Below are 23848 nucleotides of genomic sequence, written 5' to 3' on the forward strand. Positions count from 1 at the left end.
ATGCAATAGGGGGACATACTTATTTGTGTTTTAAGATTGTCACACTCAGGGTCAGGTTAATTGTAGAGGGAATTACACCTACGTGTCACACTAAGTTAAAGTTTTGTAGGCCTGAGGGCGGGCCTGAAGAAAGGAGGGTGCAGTGTAACGGTTTTGAGAAGTGTAACGAATTTGAGAAGTGTAACGGTTTTTGAGAAGTGTAACAAGTTTGAAGGAAGTGTAACGAATGTGAAAAGTATGGTTTTGTTATGTGTAACACCCTCGTAATGTAAATAATGGTCGCAGCCGTCCTCCTAGTTAATTCCATGAAACTTACACACAGGCCACGATATATCTTTTTAAATAGTGTATTTCCTTATTCTATGTAGGCTAAATATGTGTTTCCCACTAGATTGACTTTGGATTGTATCAAACAAAATAAGCGTAGGCCCTTTCAATTTCCCCAAACATCTCCGCTCTCCAAAGTTCCTTTCAAAAGGGGTGCGAGTGGTGTTCAATCCCGCAAGCCGCCATTGCCCATGTGCTAATCTCGGAGAAGAAAGGCGTGTCTCCACCTCGTCATAGAGGGGAGGAGTGAGCCAACCCCACTTGGCCAACCAGCACCGCGGTTAGCGACCCGGTAGGCGTGCCCTCGCAGCCGGCGGCTTGATTCGGCCCCGAGTGATAAAAGCGACTGGAAGGGGCTGCTTCAGCAGATGAGCGAAGAGGCGACAGACGAGAGGAGCGGTGAGCGGTGAGATGCGAGACGCTCCAAGCCAAAGAGGAGAGGTACTCGGCGAGGAAACCAGCTTTGGAGAGATGCACTGAAAGGAGGGAGACGGCTCCACCAGAAGGAGAGGAGCAGGTGTGCCCGAGCCAGCGCGTGACGTCTACAGCATCGGCAGCGGATACGCGACGGAGGGTTTTCCCGCCAAAAACGCGAGGAATTGAGAGCTGCTGCCTCCGACCCTGCCTCCCTCTCCAGCAATCCACCTCAAGCCCTACCTGCCTGCAATATCCCCTGTGTAAGTGTGAACGTCGTCTGTCCTACTCGTTGTCCTGGGGTTAAGTAAATTTAATAGAATAAGCTAACGATGCACTGTGTGACTGCTTCTTCCATCCATTGCTGTAAATAATTTTGGTCGCTCTTTCTTTTTGCTTGTGTGTATATAATAAATCTGTTCTTCCTCCGTACTCTGTCTTCTTCTCTTTTTCCTTCTCTTTCGGTCGCTTTAGAGGTTTCCCGATTGAATATCCGCGGGCGATCTGGTCAACGTCGGGTGGAATCGGGCCAATTGGGGATCCTGTTAAGGTCGCGGTTGGACCATCCGCTCGGCCCATCGTAACATCTAAACCGCGATCTGTAACAATACAATACTTGGTTTTTTGTAACAACTGATTGGTGTGGTTTCACCATTGGTCATTGGCACACATAATAGCACATCTTTCTGCCGTGACTCCTTTCGGGGCTCGGAGGTACACCGTGACCGGGGTTTGGGGAGGAGCACGTAACACAAGGCCATATTTGAAAATTGCAAAATGCGAAGAACTAAATTGTCCACCTCCTGGATAGACTATAAGAAAGCTTTAGACATTGTCCCACATTTAAAGCTCTTCTCGCCAAATTACAAATATTGACAGAACAACTAAAACTAGTAAAATGGTTTTCCGAGGACATTCAAATGGAATTGGACTAGACAAGTGCGTCAAGGGCACATTAGTACAAGGTAAACCAACAAAAACAGACAGCATAAAAATTAACCTTTAAACAACAATACAGCAGTTAGAAAAGGAAGCATCATACAAATACCTCGGAGTATAAGAGGGCCACCAAATATGTCACAAACAAATGTGCAAAACAATCGCTAAAGAATACCTACATAGAACGAAGCTGATCCTGAAAACATACCTCTCCCCAAGAAACAAAATCAAAGCCATACACCAGCTTGCAGTAGCAGTGTTCCAATATAGTTGTGGAATAATAAACTGGCCCTAATCAGAAATCAACAAGTTTTGACATCAAACAAAGAAAACTCCTTACCATCTGCTAAAAGCAGGCATGTGGATACATAGCAACATTTGTGCATCACCACCAACCACCGTATAATAAAGGCACAACACTACTCTACATATGGCAGACCACAGAATACATCACAATCACCTTCTCTGTAGCCCTGAGATCACGGCAAATGCAGAGAAAGATCATGAGCCAGGCGGCAATCAAACAAGGAAAGAGATCCCAGTTCACGGAACCTGTTATGTTCAAGGACCCTGAATCCCGTAGAACATTATTCCTGAAACAGAAATGTTTATATGAGAAACAAACTGCCATTCAAAATGAAAATAAAGAAGATATTTTCCTTCATCAACATATACTCAAGCTGGATTCGATTGGAGCATTAGCAAACTAGATGCACATCCAAAATGTAACTCTGATGATATACAATGGGATTGACCAGTCTCTAGATCTGTGCCACAAAGTCCTGTTTTCCTGTCCTGAAAACATTTTTCTTTTTTGTATACATCATCGAGGCTTGTGGAAGAGCTAGATCAGAGCGGAAGGGAACAAAATGGAAAAGAGAGCAAGTTGACAACTGTGGGCCTATTGAGGGAATGCAAAGAGAGATTGTTTAGTGATGAAAGTGAGATAGCTGGCTTATTATATCGTTATTTTGCTTCAATATTTACACAAGAGCAGTAATGGGTATTGGGTCATTTCACCAGGTTGGGTCACACCGTGACTTGGGCATAGTTCATGTATGAAAGGGGCAAAACATCAAAGAAATTCCATGTTTTCTGATGTAAACTGGTTTGTGGTAAAAGGTGTGTATGCTTGTATATCTCATGAACAATACAAAATTTTAGAGAGAAATACTATATTTTAGATTTGAAAATCATACTGGTGTCCAGGGCAAAAAAATGGGACCAAAGTGTGACATTATTTCTGTGATATTTTCAAATTTACATTTCATGAAGAAAACGTTTAGAGTTGTTTAGGGTTTAGAGAGGCTGTTTAGGCGTGCACAGCTAATCGGCTGTTTAGGTGTACACAGCTAATCGGCTGTCGAGGCAGGCACAGCTAATCGACTGTTTAGCCATACACAGCTCATTGGCTGTTTAGGCATGCACAGCTAATGGGCTGTTTAGGTGTGCACAGCAAATCGTCTATTTAGGCATGCACAGCTAATCGGCTGTTTCGGCATGCACAGCTAATCGTCTATTTAGGTGTGCACAGCTAATCGGCTGATTAGGCATGCACAGCTAATCGGCTGTTTAGGCATGCACAGCTAATTGCCTATTTAGGCATGCACAGCTAATCGGCTGTTTAGGTGTGCACAGCTAATCAGCTGTTTAGGCGTGCACAGCTAATCGGCTGTTTAGGCATGCACAGCTAATCGGCTGTTTAGGCATGCACAGCTAATTGGCTGTTTCTGCGTGCACAGCTAATCAGCTGTTTTGGCGTGCACAGCTCATGGCTGTTTAGGTGCACACAGCTAATCGGCTGTTTAGGCGTGCACAGCTAATCGGCTGTTTAGGCGTGCACAGCTCATGGGTGTTTAGGCGCACACAGCTAATCGGCTGTTTAAGCGTGCACAGCCAATCGGCTGTTTCGGTGTGCACAGTTAATCGGCTGTTTGGGTGTGCACAGCTAATCGGCTGTCGAGGCAGGCACAGCTAATCGACTGTTTAGCCATACACAGCTCATTGGCTGTTTAGGCATGCACAGCTAATGGGCTGTTTAGGTGTGCATAGCAAATCGCCTATTTAGGCATGCACAGCTAATCGGCTGTTTAGGCACGCACAGCTAATCGGCTGTTTAGGCACGCACAGCTAATCGACTGTTTAGGCATGCACAGCTAATCGGCTGTTTAGGCTTGCACAGCTAATCAGCTGTTTCGGCGTGCACAGCTAATCGGCTGTTTAGGCACGCACAGCTAATTGACTGTTTCGGCGTGCACAGCTAATCGGCTGTTTAGGCTTGCACAGCTAATCAGCTGTTTCGGCGTGCACAGCTAATCGGCTGTTTAGGCACGCACAGCTAATTGACTGTTTCGGCGTGCACAGCTAATCGGCTGTTTAGGCTTGCACAGCTAATCAGCTGTTTCGGCGTGCACAGCTAATCGGCTGTTTAGGCACGCACAGCTAATTGACTGTTTCGGCGTGCACAGCTAATCGGCTGTTTAGGCGTGCACAGCTCATGGCTGTTTAGACGTGCACAGCTAATTCGCTGTTTAGGCATGCACAGCTAATCGGCTGTTTAGGTGCATATAGCTAATCGGCTGTTCAGGCGCACATAGCTAATCGGCTGTTTCGGCGTGCACAGCCGATTAGCTGTGCACGCCTAAACAGCCGATTAGCTGTGCACGCCAAACAGCCGATTAGCTGTGCTGTTTAGGCACGCACAGCTAATTGTCTGTTTAGGCATGCACAGCTAATCGGCTGTTTAGGCGTGCACAGCTAATCGGCTGTTCAGGCGCACAAAGCTAATCGGCTGTTCAGGGACGTGCTGTCGTTCGATGTGGTACTAAATGTGAGGATGGTGGTGGACTTCCTGTGTAATGCTCGAATACACACTACCGTACATAATGCTGTGCATGCACATTGTATAATGCTATTATATAAATCGGTAGCACTAATTTAATGTATGCTTGTATGATATTATTGCTACCGATTACATGATAGCAACACCATTGACTAGTCTTTTCACACATAATCGACAGATCATTTCGTCATGGAATCAAAACTGTCCAGCATGTAAACACTGTACATATTATAAAAGCACGGCAACAAGCAATAAAAAGCATTTCTTTCAAAATGTACAAGGCTGTTTGGGGATAATATGCCAAAAAGAATGTAAACAAGGTCGGGATGGTCGGGATGGTATGCAATACCTTGATTCAAAGAAAGATGTCGGGTTGGTTTCACATGATTATCTCTTGTGACCATCCCTACCTTGTTTACATTCTTTTTGGCATATCAACCCTAATCCTATACAGCCTTGTACATTTTGAAAGAAATGCTTTTTATTCCTTGTAAACTGTACCCTCCGGTGGACCTGTCGAAAAGCCAGTTGTAGCAGTATTGATCAGCCATTCAGTACATAACCGAACATACTGAAACTTTTAAAAAAATCCTTTGGATGACTTACTCCCAGTACTGTAAGATGGGCGAGGAGCCGTTAGTTTTGCCACAGTTTCTGTTGGATATGTTGAAGAGAGTGGAGTTGGAGTGGCCAAAAGACGAGTTGAGACAGCTGACCTGCTTCTGGCACGAGGCAGAGTTCCAAATGTGGCCACAAGAGGCCCACGGCAGCTCTGTTGTGGTGAAGCTTTGAATCAGGTAGTAGATAGCCCAGGCCAAGATGATTGTGTAGTAAACATTACTGTAGAAAACCACAACGATACTGGAGTAGCCAATGCCTGAAGAGAAATCATGTGTGATAGCTCAAAATACAATACGGCAGACAAACTTTAAGGGAAGCTTAAAACAGCTTCATGAGTATTCCCACTCCTCAGCCATTTGACACTCCCAATTAAATATAATCCATGCATTTTTCCAATCTTCACTTTCTCACCAGGTATTCCTTTCATGAAGTGGTCCAAAAAAAAATATATATATATATATATATATATATATATATATATATATATATTTCAAAGAAGGCGCAAAGCACCCCTCCCTTTATATGGGATCGTTTATCTGTATGCAGCTTGAACATGGTGGCTGAAAATGCTTTTCTCGGCTTCTACTGGATGAAATTGGCTGCAAATTTCAGAAGTAAATGGTTCGTATGTCGAGGTAATATGTTCCAAATGTCAGTAAAGTCCATTTCCGCATTCTTCAGTTTTATTTAGAAAACCCTCAAATTCACGTTGGTGTCTGTCCGTCCGTCCACCCAAAATGTGGGGCATCATATCTCAAAGGTTACACATTGAAACTAGCTGAATACATTGAAACTATAAATGGTCGCTCTACATATGTCAAATAAAATACATTTACTTCTTCATGCAGATGTATGAATCAAATTGGCGCCCCTTTATATGAACTTTTCCAGAGCATTACTTGGTTCCTCCGAAGAACACAAGGGTAGTACAGCATGCACACGAGATTTTTTTGAATGTCCCATATTTTATATTGATTGGAATTTTCTACAAGATATGGAATGTTCCTTCTTTTTGAAAGTTTGTCACATGGCACATACCACACAAAAGGGCCTTTTCTATGCCAATACAGTCGATATATATATATAAATATAAATATATATATATATATATATATATGTATATATATATATATATACGAGTATATATACGAGTATATATATATATATATATATTTATATGTATATATATATATATATATATATATATATATATATATATATATATATATATATATATATATATATATATATATATATATATCAAAATATATACAGTCATGTGAAAAAGTAAGGACACCTCATGTAAAGTTTTGACTTTTTCAACCTGTTTCAACATACAGCGATTTGATCTTCATTTCAACAATATTGATAGATAAAGGTGATATAATATAACAAATATCATGAAACATTTACATTTTGTAGTCCATTGTATAATTTAAATAAACATAAATGCAAATTTCGCATGTGGAAAAAGTAAGTACACCCTTGGCTCTAATAGGTGGTATTGCCCCCTTTGGCAGAAACAACCTCAAGTAGGCGTTTCTTATAACTGTCTACCAGTCTTTGACATCGACTGGGAGAAATTTTTGCCCACTCCTCCATGCAGAATTCTTTCAGCTGTGCGATGTTTGAGGGGTTTCTTGCATGCACAGCTCGTTTCAAATCCCCCCACAACATCTCGATTGGATTTAGATCCGGGCTTTGACTTGGCCATTCCGGAACCCTCCATTTCTTTCTTTTCAGCCATTACTTGGTGGATTTACTGGTATGTTTAGGGTCATTGTCATGTTGCAAGGTCCACCTTCGGTTGAGCTTCAACTTGCCGACAGATGGCCTCACATTATCCTCAAGCACCCTCTGGTACAATGAATAATTCATAGTGGATTCTATGATGGTGAGCTGCCCAGGCCCTGATGCAGCAAAGCTGCCCCAAACCATAATATTTCCACCACCATGCTTTACAGTTGGTATCAGGTTCTTGTGGTCAAATGCTGTCTTTGGTTTTCGCCAAACATGTCTTCTAGGCCATGGGCCACATATGGTCCACGAGCATCCCCCCCCACCTCTAAACCAAACCAACTTTTTTTGAAGCCCAGAGGCATACTAAACACGATTCCAAATGTTACCAAGAAAAATTTAGGGATGCAATGCCCATTTCGGCTCAACAAAGTAGGGTACCCTCATAATTATGCCGACGCTCTCCGACGTCGACCGAACTTTGACTACTGATTATAATCTTCCACCAGAGGCCTCAAATAGCTCCTATTTCAATATATGATATACCAAATGAAAGATTATGAGCTGTTCTTTTTGAATATGTGGTAAATGAAACTATTGGGACAACTAGTTAAATAAACAGCTCTGCGGAACACAATAATTCAACCCGCGACTGCTTCTTCAATGAAATATTGGTATTTATTTCACAATCAGATTTTTTAACATTTATTTACATGGAAACTTTTCAATGTTGTATTAATCTCTTCATCGTGTATTACATTTGCTTTCAGGCGATACCTTCATATTTTTTCTAACAAGAGCCAATCTGAAATAACAGCCATTTGAATGTTTTAGATTCAACGTTTTGGAACGTTAACATGTACTATATTAACAATCCAGTTGCACAGCAATACCTATATTACATAACGTTTTTATATGCATATATACTAAACTGATTTTAAATTTCTTTTGTTGAGAATACAAGATACTAAGCAAACATGTTTATTTATTTTAATCAATTGTTGTGACTCTATCCAATATGGCCATCACATAGTGCCAAAAATCGCTTAACCCTCAAAGCTTTGACAAAGAGAATGTACACATATTCTGCTAAACATGTTTGTTACACACACAATACTAAAAAAACCACACACACACACACCCCTAAACACACACACCTACACACACACACACACACACACACACACACACACACACACACACACACACACACACACACACACACACACACACACACACCAATAAGCCGTTTGCCCGGGTGTGGTGCCCACAGCCATCGGCGGTCACAGACACACAGACATTTCATTTTGAATTATACATATCAAATATAACATAAAACACAGGAACACATCTGGTTAATCAATTACATTATAGACAAATTTGAAACATGGATAAACATGATTTAGTGTTCATTCTATGTCACTGTCTGTTTCATCTCCATCCAGGGTACTGTTCTCAGCCATGAGTGCATCATCATCATCATCGTCGTCGTCGTCGTTATCGTCGTCGTTGACTGTACCAGGAGCAACGGTACGGGCTAGATCCGAGAGTTGTGCAGGCAACATAGTTCCGTCATACCACAGAGGTTCGAGATGCTCGTCTGTTTGTGTCCATCCGTGGCCATTGTGTGCCAGCGGAACATCAGGTTTAGGGATATGTGCTCGTTTCCAGATTCCCACTTGATAGTTGACTCGCGCAATGTGCTGAAGCAAGCTTCTTCTACAGGGAGGTAAAGTGGCCATGTCGATGTTTTGTGAAGGCGTTAGTATCTCATCACGAGCACATAGCTCATTTATCCTGAGGAGTCGCAGGTCATCCACTTTTAAAACCCTTGGTCTACCATAGATGGCACAGGTGAAGGCTTCAAGGTCATCCAGAAGCTGTGAAGGAATGTCCCAAGTATCACCCAGCTGTGCCAACACTGGAACATATCGAGGGATTTTCAGCAGTGTTTTCATAGGCTTTACTTTTCCTATCCCTCTGAATGCACTTGTTGTATCACAGCCGCAAAAGGCATGCAGAGCCATGAGAGCCGTGCAGTATTCGTGGGAGTAGTTATGGGCCAGTTCTGAGATATTGATCAGCTTCTTTTTATTCCCTGTTCCTGTGTCAAAGAGGACTGTGATATCAGCCAGTCGGTGTGCATAGTGCAATAGAATGAAGAAGACGTCTGTGTCAGGACTTTTCACTCGCACATAGTTGAAGTTCTTGCTTTGAGCATACTCACAGTAGAGTATAATCCTCGAGTCTGTTTCTTCTTGTGATGAGGTCATCGAATCTAATAAGTGTGATGAAGTTGTTGTCCCATCTTCAGATGTCAGCTTATGTGGCACCCCATCACATATCAGTATCACGTTTCGTCCATGAAGCTTTGAGGCATACTCATCCGTTCTCCACAACCTGAGCAACATCTGGATAAATTGAAGTTTGTTCTCGTCATTTGACAGGAACTGTTTCCAGTCTGGAGGCTTCTTGGTCGCTCCTCCTTTGATGATCAATTTGTTCCCAACACCTCTCCTCTTCCGTTCCATTGCTTTAACAGAGGTTGGCAGGTACATGTCTGTGCTGAATATGACGTTGTGAGTGTTTGACATGGTGTCAAAAACTTTAGAGCAGATTTCACTGAAGCTTCCGGGAAGATCTTTGAGATAGTAGAAGCATGCATTGCCATCATGCACAGTGAGGGTGTCGTTCTCTGGTGGTATGATGGCATTCTCACACTCCTTGGTCAAGTGGTGAAAGGCTTTACTCTTGTCTGTTTTCGCGAGAAATCCATCTGAAGTCCCAAGGCTGTAAGAAACTGGAGTCAGGGGATACGTCATCAGCTCCTTGAGATCGAGTTGTAGTCCTTCGTTTTGAGACTTCATGAATAGCTTGAAAGCAACATTGCCTTGTTGTTTGTATTGTATGACTTTTTGCTTTCCTGAGCTGATGATTGATACCTTGTTCATGCTTCCCAATGTCCGCAAGTTCATTCGTTTTACGGGCTCAAAGAACTTGCTGTCAGTCTGGAGTCGCTCGATAATGAATGCTTCTTTAGCACGTCTGCCCAGGTTCTCAGCTGCTAGTACGTCCTTGACAACATCATCCGATGCTGCTGCACCAGACGAAAGGATCAGGAGTTTATCTTTGGTTTCCACGTCAAATGGATTCAAGAAGCTTTCAATAGCCTCGCAAGTTTTCACAACATTTTTCTCACTTCGAAGGATCTCTGTTGGGCGAACGTCTCGATGTTTCATTCCCTCTCCAGAGTCGGCCAGCATATTTGCCATGCTGAGAGTAGCATTAACATACTGCGACCTTGCATGTGTGGTTCTCACCCAGCGCTGGTAGGCACTGTAATTCGTCATTATACCTGAAATTCCTGTACCTCCACCACCATGAGACTTGGCATGACGCATAAACGTTTCTTCCATGGTCTTGTCCACGTCACACCTATTGCCAGGGATAAACGAACGTGCCACACTTATGGCACCCCTCTCAAGGAGTTCCTCTGCTCCAGGATGAGATGTTTCTATGTTGGCTATGAAGACTGAAAAGAAGGTCGTGTAGCGAGCATAGTTTTGTGCTCCAAAGCTGAAAAACAAGTCGCTCATCTGGCTGATACACTGAGAGTAGAGCTGAAAGTTGTTCACCTTTACTGCCTCAATCAGCGATAGTACGAGACCAAAATGATCCATGTAGCTAATCCACAGCTGAGCTGTTTTCCCTAGCTTTCCAGATCGAACTTCACTGCAAAATTTGGCATATCGCTTGATGTGCTCAGTGATGCTCTCGTCAGATAGAACTGCGTTCAGGTTTTCCGCATTTGGCGAATCAATCAAATGTGTTAGTCTATCCCTTGAGTCATCAGGGAGACTGGTCATCAGAAGGTCAGCATTGTCCTGTTTGCTGAACTGTTCCATGAGTAGTCGTTGCAGTGACTCTAACATGACCTTGTGGCAATGCATTGCTCTTTCATAATGTTTTCCAGTCATCACACCTGTCAGTGAACCAGAACCAATCAACCCAGCTTCTAGCAGGATATCTGACAGACCAGAGCCAAACATCTTCTTGCCGATCACTTTCAGATATGTGCAGGCGAGATGAAAGGTTCCAATCAACACGATGTGTCTCTCGTATCGTATTGGGTTGTTCCATATCAGGGGGAATGCCTTCATGCATACCCCCAAGTCGAATGTGGTAATCACATAGTGTTGATCGACTTCACTGGTTGCCTGCTCAGAATACCGAAGGCATTCCTGTACAGTCTTGTACTCTGTTATCGGTTCAGCTATGACTGGGTAATAGTCGATAGTTGTTAGACTTCGAGGAACTGTTCCTGTCTGCGACAGGAAACCATTCCAGCTTGCAACCTGTTGCTCATCTTTGCATCGATTTCTCAGTAACACCCAGAGGGTCTGTAAATTCATTGATTCTTCACGTGCTTGAACAGCACCAGGATATGTAAGCTGGTTGATGACAAGCAATGGACTATTGCGACGTGCCACGTAACAGTCTGCAAGAGAATCCTGTTTCTTCAGCGTCATTGATCGTTGCTTGTTCTTTGGTAGTGCTGGGATTTCTGGTTTTGAACCACCTGTCTCAGATCCTTCGATATCTTGGAGCATGATCCCATGAGCAGTGTGGACAGAGGACTTGCCAGTCATATCATTAAGCAATTGGTCAAAGTTGTCGAATTCTGAGTGAAATACACTGGGTGCTGTGGGTGACCTTACGATCTGACTTGACAGCATTGAGGATGTTTCAGTCACAGCCTCAGCCAATGCTGTCTCGAGCTCCAAAGAAAAGCTGTAACTCTCACAATGACCAAGACGATTTAAGAGTGTTACTAGCTTCTCACTCCGAAACAGGTGCCGAAGAGTCATACACAGAAGTATGTGCTTTGGGTGCTTCCATGATCCATTTGTTGCCGCTCGACAGAGGTCTTGACCTATTGACTGAACAAGTCTATGAACTCTTGCTGATGTATGAACTGCTTTGCCAGTTATCACATAGAGTAAGAAACGTTCAATTTCTGCTGGAATTACTATCTGGTTGTTGGTAAGGTCTTGAGCTGTTGGTGGCCATTTGACCTCTGTAGAGTTATTGTATGCCTCTTGTATTGACTGGTGCATTTGTGTGCCGACAAGTGCAACTGTGTCTTCTGAAGCTAATTGATAGGCTTTTCGAACAGCTGAATCGACATTAATTTGAGTATTGTATACCAAGTATGATTGGAAATCTCCCATTTGACAAAATCCGAGGCTCCTTTGGTAAGCATCATATTTCTCGAGCTTCTTCTTGAGGTTGGTGCTCCTGAAGTTGGGATTCGGGTGTGGACTGTCCTGAAGCCTATTGGTGTAGACCTTCAGCAAGACAGATAGCTTCATAATTTTCTTCTCAGCAATAATTTCTTTGCCAACCACTTTTGTCACTTCTGCCATTGCCATCTGGTGAGCTTTTTCTACTTCACGCTGTCTCTCTTGTTCATCAAGTCGATCACTTCGCCATTTTTCAGGGTTCTGTGTGTATCTGTTTCGACATGACCTGTGAAACTTTGCTTCACATGCAAAGAGGTCATGCCCCCTGATGCGTAAAAGGAGAGTTTCATCATCATTTCAAAGGAGAGTTAGAAAAAATATGAAGGTATCGCCTGAAAGCAAATGTAATACACGATGAAGAGATTAATACAACATTGAAAAGTTTCCATGTAAATAAATGTTAAAAAATCTGATTGTGAAATAAATACCAATATTTCATTGAAGAAGCAGTCGCGGGTTGAATTATTGTGTTCCGCAGAGCCGTTTATTTAACTAGTTGTCCCAATAGTTTCATTTACCACATATTCAAAAAGAACAGCTCATAATCTTTCATTTGGTATATCATATATTGAAATAGGAGCTATTTGAGGCCTCTGGTGGAAGATTATAATCAGTAGTCAAAGTTCGGTCGACGTCGGAGAGCGTCGGCATAATTATGAGGGTACCCTACTTTGTTGAGCCGAAATGGGCATTGCATCCCTAAATTTTTCTTGGTAACATTTGGAATCGTGTTTAGTATGCCTCTGGGCTTCAAAAAAAGTTGGTTTGGTTTAGAGGTGGGGGGGATGCTCGTGGACCATATGTGGCCCATGGCCTATTCTGGTACTGTGGCCAAATAGCTCTACCTTTGACTCATCTGTCCAGAGCACATTGTTCCAGAAGTGCTGGTCTTTGCCCAGGTGTTCATTGGCAAACTTTAGTCTTGCCCTGATGTTCTTTCTGGACAGCAAAGGTTTCCTCCTGGCACACCTCCCATGTAGATCAAATTTGTGCAGCCTCTTTCTAATGGTAGACTCATGCACTTTGACATCAACAGTGGCAAGAGCTACCTGTAGGTCCCGTGATGACATTCTGGGGTTCTTAGAGATTTCTTTCAGTATCTTGAGGTCTGCTCTCGGGCTGAACTTGCTGGGGTGGCCTGGCCTGAACAAGTTGGCAGTTGTTTGGAATCTTCTCCACTTGTAGATGATCTTCCGGACAGTCGAAAGATTGATTTAAAATTGTTTGGAGATCTTTTTAAATCCCTTCCCAGACTCGTAGGCATCTATAACCTTCTTTCTGAAGGCCTCAGAGAGCTCTTTTGATCTACGCATGGTGACGCCGCACACTTCAACAACAAAGAGCAAACCAAACTAAATGTCTGAGGTTTAAATAAGACAGGTTCTTCCAAGATCCTCTCTAACGATGTTCTAATCATTTGCACCTGAGCTGGTGCACCTGATTCTAATTTTAGGTATTTGAAGTAGTGATAAATGTCGGGGTGTACTTACTTTTTCCACATGCGAAATTTGCATTTATGTTTATTTAAATTATACAATGGACTACAAAATGTAAATGTTTCATGATATTTGTTATATTATATCACCTTTATCTATCAATATTGTTGAAATGAAGATCAAATAGCTGTATGTTGAAATATGTTGAAAAGGTCAAAACTTTACATGGGGTGTACTTACTTTTTCACGTAACTGTATGTGTATATATGTGTGTGTCTCTCTATATGTGTCTGTATGTGTATATATCGTGACTTTCTTATGTCTCTCTCTCTCAGCAGTGGGGTCCTCCTGGATCTCCTACCGTATAACCCCCTTTCATTGAGTTGGTGACATCTGGTGCGAGTTGAAACTGTCATGCCTTATGTCTGAAGGTTAGCTTGAATATGTTTGGAAGTTGATCGAGGTGCTTTCTCCACCATTCGAACAATCCTTAGCTGCAACCTTCGATCAAGTTTTTTTCTTGGGGCCACGTCCTGGGAGGTTGGCTACAGTACCATGGGCCTTAAAGTTCCTGATAGCATTGCGTATGATGGACACAGGGACATAAAGGTCACTGGAGATGGACTTGCAGCCTTGAGATTGTCCATGCTTAGATTTTCCATACTTGGCTAAAATCTTGTGTCTGACCTCCTCAGACAATTCTCTGGTTTTCTTTCTTTTCTCCATGGTTATTGCGGAACACACAGTGACACAAAACAGCAGAAAGACTCCTTTTCTCTATTAAAACTGGTTGAATGAGTGATTTTTGTATTGCAGGAACCTGCAACTCACCATAGGTGAGTTTAATTCCAAAGTGAAGGAGAATCACCTGCTTGAAATCTAAATTATTTCTAACAACTTCTCAAAGGTGCCAATTATATTGGCCGGGCCATTTTAGGATTTCTGTGTGGAATAAGCGAAGATTTAGTATTTTTTTTTTGCTTTTTATGCCTCCGCCGACAAAGTCGCCAGAGGCATTATGTTTTCGGGTTGTCTGTCCGTCCATACAGTCCGTCCGTCCGTACGGGCTAAACATCCGTAAATGAAAGTTTATGTTTAAAAAAACTGTAATGCATACGTTAAGAAAAAAACACCTCAATCAATATCAAGCATTTGAAATGTTAAATATCTATAACTGTAAAATGTTAATTAAATATGACAATAATGTCTGTAAAGGGTAAAAAACTTCTGCAAACGAAAATTTACGTGAAAAATGGTAAAAGCAGCCGTTAAAAAAAAATCCTCAATCAATATCTAGCATTTGAAATTTGTAAATTCCATAACTGTAAAATGTGCAATAAAAATGACAATAATGTCTGTAAAGGAAAAAAACTTCCGTAAACGAAAATTTACGTGAAAAATGATAAAATCATAGGTTGAAAAAAAAACCTCAAGCAATATCTAGCATTTGAAATTTGTAAATTCCATAACTGTAAAATGTGCAATAAAAATGACAATAATGTCCGTAAAGGAAAAAACTTCTGTAAACGAAAATTTACGTGAAAAATGATAAAATCATCCGTTGAAAAAAAAACCTCAAGCAATATCTAGCATTTGAAATTTGTAAATTCCATAACTGTAAAATGTGCAATAAAAATGACAATAATGTCTGTAAAGAAAAAAAATTCTGAAAACGAAAATTTACATGAAAAATGATAAAAGCATCCGATGAAAAAAAAACCTCAATCAATATCTAGCATTTGAAATTTGTAAATTCCATAACTGTAAAATGTGAAATAAAAATCAATGAAAATGTATGTAAAAACCATAAATCTGTCTAAAATAAATAAATAAACAAATAACCTAAATTGATATCTAGCAGCAAGCAGGTCGATGATGCTTGCCGATAGTCATAAAGCTTCTATTTATTATGTACCTACATATGAAGCACGGCTTGTTATTGCTTACAATGTGTAAGCATACCCCACTAGTATATATATGTATTTCACTGTTAAGCCAACTCTCATCAGATTTGCTGCCACTCTCATGAAACATTATGGATTACTTTCTGATAATTTCGGTTTTTGAAACTGTCTCTTAACTATTTACTGAGGAAAACTGATCAGCACCGTGAATCGGGAAATGAAGCCGAGTCCTACCAATGAACAAAGGAGTGATTTTCCATGCCCCAATGCCTCCTTGTTTCATAAATTGTCCAAGAGCGACTTCCATCATATAGCAGGGGATTCCCGCCAACAACAAGGTCAGTAGATAAGGAATCAGGAAAACACCTACACAGGTATGGGGAACAAGTTCTAGATTAACACCACTTTGATTCAGGTACAGGAAAACATATACCTTTGCCAGTGCTTGTAATTTCGGAATTTTTGCGCAGTCATTTGTTTCTTTAATCTCATACCTAGTGCGCATTATAAACCACCAAGTCGGAGAGTGTTACCCTCTTCCCATTCCCAGTTTATGAGTTGGATTGAGTGTTACTCCCTTATCACACTCCCGGTAGATGAGGTGGATTGAGAGTGTTGAGGCTTCGCCATGACATTCACGTGAGATACATTTTCAATGCCAAAAGTTCGGTCTTGTTATCTTGAAGCGCAAAGAATGTGATGATTATGACGGGAATGTGTTATAAACTACGCTGGCTCTGTGGCCTGTGCATTGGAAGAGGGTCAGGTGGAGGTTCGGACTTCAACTCCATCAAGGTGTGTGTTTGTGGTTTTCTGGGGCTGGGCAGGTAAGGTGAATGGAGCATGACGTTACCTGCACGTTCTATGTTTTGTCCATTGTACAGTAAATTGGAGTGAGCTCGTTTGTGGTGTTTGCTTGTTTTTCTCTCCTCAGGTTTCTCCATCAAACACGACCAGTTATGAACTTTACGCAAAACAAGGTAAACATAAATGTTTTGGGGAAAGTGTGGAGTCATGGTCATGGGGAGGACAGGGAAACGACAAGAACGAAAGTTCAAAACGAAGATATATTTTGTGATTGTGATTTCATTAATATTTATCAGCTATAAATGTATGAGTTGTGTGTGTGGCATAATTTTTGTGTCTATTAATTACGTACATCTATAAATTAAATACGTACTATTGAAATGCACCTTTTCACTCTTTCGACTGCTGAGACGCATTCGACCTCTGAAGACCCTTTAAGACCCTTAATACCCAAAAGTCCCCGATGACCCAAAAGACCCAGATATCCCAAAAGTCCCAGAGAGCCCAGAAGACCCAAAAGTCCCTGAGGACCCAAAAGACCCAGATGACCTAAACCCCCCAAAAACCCAAAATACCCAGATGACCCAAAAGCTCCTGAGGACCCAAACGTCCCCGAGGACCCAAAATACCCCCCCCCCCTCCGCCCCCTCTTCACCCCCCCCCCCCCCCCACCCCGAGTCCGACAGGCACGTATGCTACAAGGTGGTGAAGACTAACGATACAACGGACCAACGGGCCAACTAGTTTTTGAAAAGTGGGAGGTTTTATCTGAAATGGTCGAAATTTAACAATTGTATATTTTTAAAAAGGAAAATACTGGCTGCAATGACTATAGATTACTGTGTAAGGCATCAAAAAGGGGAGAAGGGGGAAAAGTCAGCTTTATTAACCCCCCTCTGTATGAGGCTGACAATCCAGAAGCAAGGCGATGAAAGGGAAGAATGATTAATGAGCACAGATGCCAAACAATTTTTTTTTTTAATTCAGGAACGAGATAGATGCGTTCTCCAGTTTAGGTGTCACCCAACCACATACCTCCACCATTAATATAGCACAGGTAAGGAAAGCGCCACACGTTTCCAAGACCCACGGAATAACCGATGCAGGACAGCATGAAGTCCAGTTGACTGCTCCACTGCTGGCGTTTGGGCAGCTCCTCGTCTGTACCCCCTTCATTTCCAGATCTCTGCGCTGACATGTCTTCCCAACTCCCACAGAGGGTGTTCTGCATCTCCACATCTCTGGGGATCTTTCCACGTGTCTCCGGCATTGCTTGTTCAAGAATAGACTGGGATTGGTGGAAAGGAGTGAGAAGAAATATAATACAGTATCCTTATTGTTTGGAAAAAAAAATTGTACTTCAGATAACATCAGTTACATCAGGTGTACCAAAAAGTAATGTCGTTTTTAAGTTTAAAAAAACGACATTGCTTTCTGGTACAACTAATATAATCCTCCATCAGTTCAATTTTTCCTCAGGCAGTTATCAAATGAATATATCTTCGAAATTTTTTTGTCACGGATCTACACATAATACCCCATAATGTCAAAGTGGAATTTCTTTTTTAGAGTTAGAAAAAATTAAATATGAAATACAGAAATATCTCATTTACATAAGTATTCAACCCCCTGAGTCAATACTTCATAGAAGTGCTTTTGGCATTGATTACAGCTTTGAGTTTTCGTGGGTATGTCTGTATCAGCTTTGCACATTTGGATTTGGGGAGTTTCTTTCATTCTTCCTTGTAGATTTGCTCAAGCTCTGTCAAATTAGATGGGGAACTTCAGTGAACAGCAATCTTGAAGTCTTTCCACAGATTCTCAAAGGGATTCAAGTCCTGGACCACTCAAGGACTTCCACGTTCTTGTACTGAAGCCATTCCAGTGTTATTTTGGCTGTATGCTTGGGGTCATTGTCCTGTTGGAACGTAAATCTTCACTGCAGTCTAAGGTCTTTTGCTCTCCGAAACTGGTGCTCCTCAAATATTTGTCTGTATTTGGCTCCATTCATTGTTCCCTCTATCCTTACAAGTCTCCCAGCCCCTGCTGCTGAAAAGCATTCCCATAGCATGATGCTGCCACCACCATGCTTCACGGTAGGGATGGCGTTAGATGGATGATGAGTTGTGCTAGGTTTCCGCCAGACATAGTACTTTGCATTCAGGCCAAAGAGTGCAATTTTCCTCTCATCAGACCACAGAATAATTTGCCTCATGCTCTCAGACTCTTTCACGTGCCTTTTTTTAACTCCAGGCATGCTATCATGTGCCTTTTTCTTAGGAGTGGCTTCCATCTGGCCACTCTGCCATAACGCATAGATTGTGAAGTGCTGCAGAGACTGTGTTGTACTTCTGGAAGGTTCTCCCATCTCAGCCAAGAAACTCTGTAGTTCTGTCAGAGTGGTCATTGGGTTCTTGGTTCCCTCCCTGACCAAGGTCTTTCTTGCCCAATTGCTCAGTTTGGTTGGAAGACCAGCACTAGGAAGCCTCTGGTTAGTACCATATTCTTTCCATTTCGTAATGATGGAGCTCACTGTGTTCATGGGAACTTTCAACATCAACTTTCAACAGAACTTTGAACACTGTTCCCAGAAACTTTCAACGCTCATACTTTTCCCCACTTCTATGCCTCCTTACAATTCTATCTCGGAGTTCTATGGACACTTTATTGGACTTCATGGTGGAGTTTCTGCTCTGATATGCACTGTCAACTGCAGGACCTTGTATAGAAAGTTGTTTCTTTCTAAATAATGTCCAAAAATGAATTGGCCACAGATGGACCCCTATCAAGTTGTAGAGACATCTCAAGGATGATCAAAGGAAATTGGATGCACCTGAGCTAAAGTTGGAGTGTCATAGCAAAGGGGCTGAATATTTATTCAGCTTTTCATTTTTTATTATTTAGTAAAAATTTCTAAAACAAAAATTGCAATTTGACATTATGGGGTATCATGTGCAGATCAGTGACAAAACTATCTCTGCTTAATCAATTTGAAATTCAAGCTGTAACCCAACTAGTCAGGGGTGAAAAAAGTCAGGGGATTTGAATACTTTCTGAAGGCAGTGTATTCACATAAAGATAGGTTAGTGGTGTCCTCCCCCAAACCTGAAGCTTGGGGATGATTAACCTTTGGTCTAGAAGAGCTCTGCATTGCTGCTGTTGTTGGGGTTCTTATTGGGGGTCGATTTTTGAAATGTGCACCCATTGGTTGGACAGTTGCCGGACCACACCCACATCTCTTACTTGACTCCAACCACGATAGCATCTAGATGAAATGTTATGGCTACCATCTTGGTTTTCTGGTGGGCCTACCACATTAGGCCTGTAAGCCTCTGCTGATTATACACTGCCTGTGTTTGTTGCGTCATGTTTCCATTGTTTGTGTCGAGTGTTAATCATGATGAGTAACCCCAAAAAGTATAATCACATGTCAAATAATAGTAAGTTTTAATTAAGTCCATCAGAACGCACGGTATGTCGGAACGCATGGTAATGAAGCGTCACGGTTACGCAATCAAGCATTCCATCAAACAAATTACTTGAAAAATAGCGTGAGGTAATTTTTGAATGACCCCATATTGGGGGTTAAGCAATTTGTGACCGTGTGACAAATCACCTCGTTCTGATATAACTGTGGGGTGGGTTACATGGATGAGAGGTATTGAGTTAATTTAATAGCACATTAAATGTGTGCTTTCCAAATGCGCTGTTATCTTTTAAGAGTGCTTTAAAATGCGCGTTTCCCAATCGGCCCGTTACCGGATTTTGTCGCAGGTGTGTGGTTATTCTTGTTACAACCTAAAACCTCCCCGTGCACACTCCGACTACAATCAAATTTTGTCCAGTGGTTTAGGAGTGAATATCCAACACACACACACACACACACACACACACACACACACACACACACACACACACACACACACCTTCTTGAATCATCGACTACAAGTACAAGTGAAAGATATAAACAAGAGCTCCTATTATAATAACAACAATCGGATATTTAATATCATCAAATAACTTTGTACTCATGGACTTTAAGGCAAATAGTGTGATGGATATGTGACAGTTGGAAGGATAAAAACAGTTTATAAAAGCAGTATGAAGTGAGAATCGCCATATTTAATGAGTATATAGGTCTATAACACTTTATCTTTATCTGCAAAAGTGATTGAAATATAATTTCAAATAAAATGACGACCTTCCGCATCGCATTGTTAGATGAAGTAAAAGTAAGATAGACACCAACCTTCTTGGCACAGCAAGCAAGCCACCAAGGGAGGAAATGAGAGTCAAAGGGTGAGAGATGGTAAAAGGATAAAAAGAGACTGGGAGGGAATTGAGAAGGGGACATGGGATAGGCGGTGTTGTGAAAGTACAGTATGTCGTGTTTGCTTACGTCTGTCCATATAAACATTTATATATAAACATGCATGGTGGATTCCGCCATTTAGTTTATATATAAACATGTGTTTATAGGGACAGATGAGCACGAGTTAGGATATATGAGGCCATGGTGATTGCACAATTTGTCTATCATCATGATTTGAGGCATCTATCGTGGGACTCATATGGGAATGGTGAACAAAACGATCCTATATGACGCATTTTAAGTGTTCAACTTATTTGGTTTAAATCGGGTTTAAAATAGATTTGTTCCAAATTATTGCACTAGAATTGTTCTAATTGTTACATGTAACACTTTGAGCAAAGTAAATACTTTGGTTGGAATAACCATGGTTGCGCAAGTTTTATTACTATGGGTTCAGTGCTGTGTGAAGCTGTCCTCAGCATGACTAAGGGACTCACTGGCAACCGAGCAGGGGTAGGGAGTAAATATAGAGTTCTTGGTTGGATGAAAATGAATGTGTGGTTACAGATTCACAGTAGCATCTGAGATAATGGGACTGCCCAGGAGAGTAGTGGATGACCAGCTAAGGAATGATGACGTCAGCAGGAAACATGTACCTTCACTTTTCTTTACTCGTAGGGGCTACCCAGCGCTGCACGGGGAAGAGAGGGTGAGGGAGAGAAGTGGGGGGGGGGGGGGGGGGAAGGGAATACCTGGCGTTGCCTGGCTGGATGGGTTTTTCCCGGTGGTGGTTTGGAAAGGTGTTGGACATTGTTGAAGACTGATTGAGTTATTGGCCTCATGCTGGCTACCTTTTCCCTGTGGGCCACTGGAAGCACTGCCCGACCCCACATCCCAATATACGCTATGCGGTCTTTAGTATCCTCAAAGCGGACGTCAAGGCCAACGTGGTAGCTTAAAACCTGGGCTGGATTCTGAAGTAGATACCCCCAAAATCTGAGGCCTCTCGGTGCTACGGTTCGGCCATGAATGAGTAACGTACACATGCACAAACAAACATGCACAAACAAACACACACATTTCAAAATATGTATACATACAGTCATGGCTAAAAATATTGGCACCCTTGCACTTTTTTCAAATAATGCACCATTTCTTCCAGAGAATTGTTGAAATTTAAATATCTTTAGGTATCCACATATGTATTTCTTGGTTTGCAGCGGAACAAAACAAAAAAAGCTGAGAAAATTACTAAATCTTAGCTTATTCCACACAGAAATCCGAAAATGGCCCAGACAATATTATTGGCACCTTTTAGAAGTTGTCCGAAATAATTAGATTTCAAGCAGGTGATTCTCCTTTACTTTGGAATTAAACTCATATGTAATGATTTGCAGGTGCCTGCAATATAAAAATCACTCATTCAACCAGTTTGAATAGAGAAAAGGAGTCGTTCTGCTGTTTTGTGTCACGGTGTGTACCGCAATGAGCATGGTGAAAAGAAAGAAAACCAGAGAATTGCCTGAGGAGCTCAGACACAAGATTGCAGCCAAGCATGGGCAATCTCAAGGCTACAACTTCATCTCCAGAAATCTTGATGTTCCTGTGTCCACCATACGCAATGTTATCAGGAAGGTGTGATCGAAGATTGCAGCGAAGGATTCTTCGAATGGTGGATAAAGCAGCTCAATCAACTGCCAAACAGATTCAAGCTGACCTTCAGACACAAGGTACGACAGTTTCAACTCACACCATCCGTCACCAACTCGATGAAAGGGGGTTCTATGGTAGGAGACCCAGGAGGACCCCACTGCGGAGAGAGAGAGACAAAAGAAAGCCCGACTGGAGTTTGCCAAAACACACCTAAACAAGCCAAAATCTTTCTGGGAGAATGTCCTGTGGGCAGATGAGACCAAATTAGAGTTTTTTGGTAAAGCACATCATCTCTATGTTTACAGAAAACAAAATGAAACCTTCAAAGAAAAGAACACCTTTCCTACAGTAAAAGATGGAGGATGTTCAGTGATGTTTTGGGGTTGCTGTGCTGCCTCTGACACTGGGAGCCTTGAATGTGTGCATGGCATCATGAGATCAGGAGATTACCAAGGCATTTTGGAGCACAATGTTCAACCTAGTGTCAGAAAGCTGGGTCTCCGTCGAAGGTAATGGGTCGTGCAGCAGGACAATGACCCCAAACACACTTCAAAAAGCACCCAGGAATGGTTCAAGACAAGACGCTGGACTGTTCAAAAGTGGCCAGCAATGTGTCCAGATCTAAATCCCATTGAACATCTGTGGGGAAATCTGAAAACATCAGTTGTAAGAAGGTACCCTGCAAATCTGGGAGAACTGGAGCAGTTTGCACAATAAGAGTGGGCAAAACTGCCAGTAGAGAGGTGGAGGAAGCTCATTCATGGCTATAGGAAGCGCTTGACTGCAGTTATTTTGTGCAAAGTCTGTGCTACCAAATATAAGCCTTGGGTGTCAATAATTTTATCAATGCCATTTTTTTTTATTTTCTGTTTTGAAAGGAAATATTAAGTTCTGAAACAAAAACAAAGGTTCTGTAATATTATCAGTGAAATAAAGAATTGTGGAAACCAAATACTTTTGTCAATTTCAACTTATTTTTCGAGCAAATTGTGAGTTATTTGAAAAAAGTGCAAGGTTGCCAATATTTTTGGTGACAACTGTATATCATTTACAGGAGTGATGCTAATGGAAGAGCAAAGCAGAACTGACAGTTGGACAGATATGAAGACAATGAACGAGCAGAAAAGAGGAGAGGATGAAACACTGATATTAGCAAGTTATGGGTGAGTTAGGAAAGGTTATATTAGTCCATGAGCCAGACACAATATGAGTATCAATTGGGCGAGTAATTCCCACAATTATTTTCAGTTAGACCATTGTTTGTAGTATTGGAAAAAATATGATGGACGTGTCACAGGCAGAGCTTTATGCCATTTTGGACGCCATCTTTAAAGATGGCCGCCACATTCGAGAGCAGCGGTAGTAGCACACTGTTTCATAAATATCTCATAAACCGTTTGGTTTGCATTGCTCAAACTTTGCAATATTATAGACAGATAATATGTGCATCATGTTAAAAAATATCATTGAATTTTATAAAGGTCAAGGTCACTTAAATTGACCTTGAGTTACAAATATTCGCAAAAAAATCAGACTTAACCCAGTTCAGAAAT

The 23848-nt window shown here is 41.7% G+C and overlaps 1 protein-coding gene across 3 annotated transcripts in view; it reads right to left on the bottom strand.

Moving 5' to 3' along the window:
- LOC137437895 (sodium- and chloride-dependent creatine transporter 1-like) overlaps positions 1-20635 on the bottom strand; it is a 115437-nt gene extending 94802 nt beyond the window's left edge. For 2 of the 3 annotated variants that reach the window (XR_013621086.1, XM_078766766.1), the window contains exons 1-5: positions 20580-20622; positions 17366-17618; positions 15758-15889; positions 5129-5399; positions 2141-2273 (exon numbers count right to left, since the gene is read on the bottom strand). Coding sequence is in view for 2 of the 3 variants with exons in the window: in XM_078766766.1 (XP_078622892.1) it covers positions 2141-2273; positions 5129-5399; positions 15758-15889; positions 17366-17600 (771 nt within the window). In the remaining variant the exon portion in view is untranslated. Of the gene's footprint in view, positions 1-2140; positions 2274-5128; positions 5400-15757; positions 15890-17365; positions 17619-20579 lie in introns of all 3 variants that reach the window. The other variant, XM_068132607.2, reaches the window with a different exon arrangement.
- Positions 20636-23848: the final 3213 nt, after the last annotated feature.

The sequence above is a fragment of the Myxine glutinosa genome, chromosome 12 (assembly GCF_964187855.1).
Source record: "Myxine glutinosa chromosome 12, kmMyxGlut1.1, whole genome shotgun sequence".
In the NCBI taxonomy this organism is placed as follows: Eukaryota; Metazoa; Chordata; class Myxini; order Myxiniformes; family Myxinidae; genus Myxine; species Myxine glutinosa.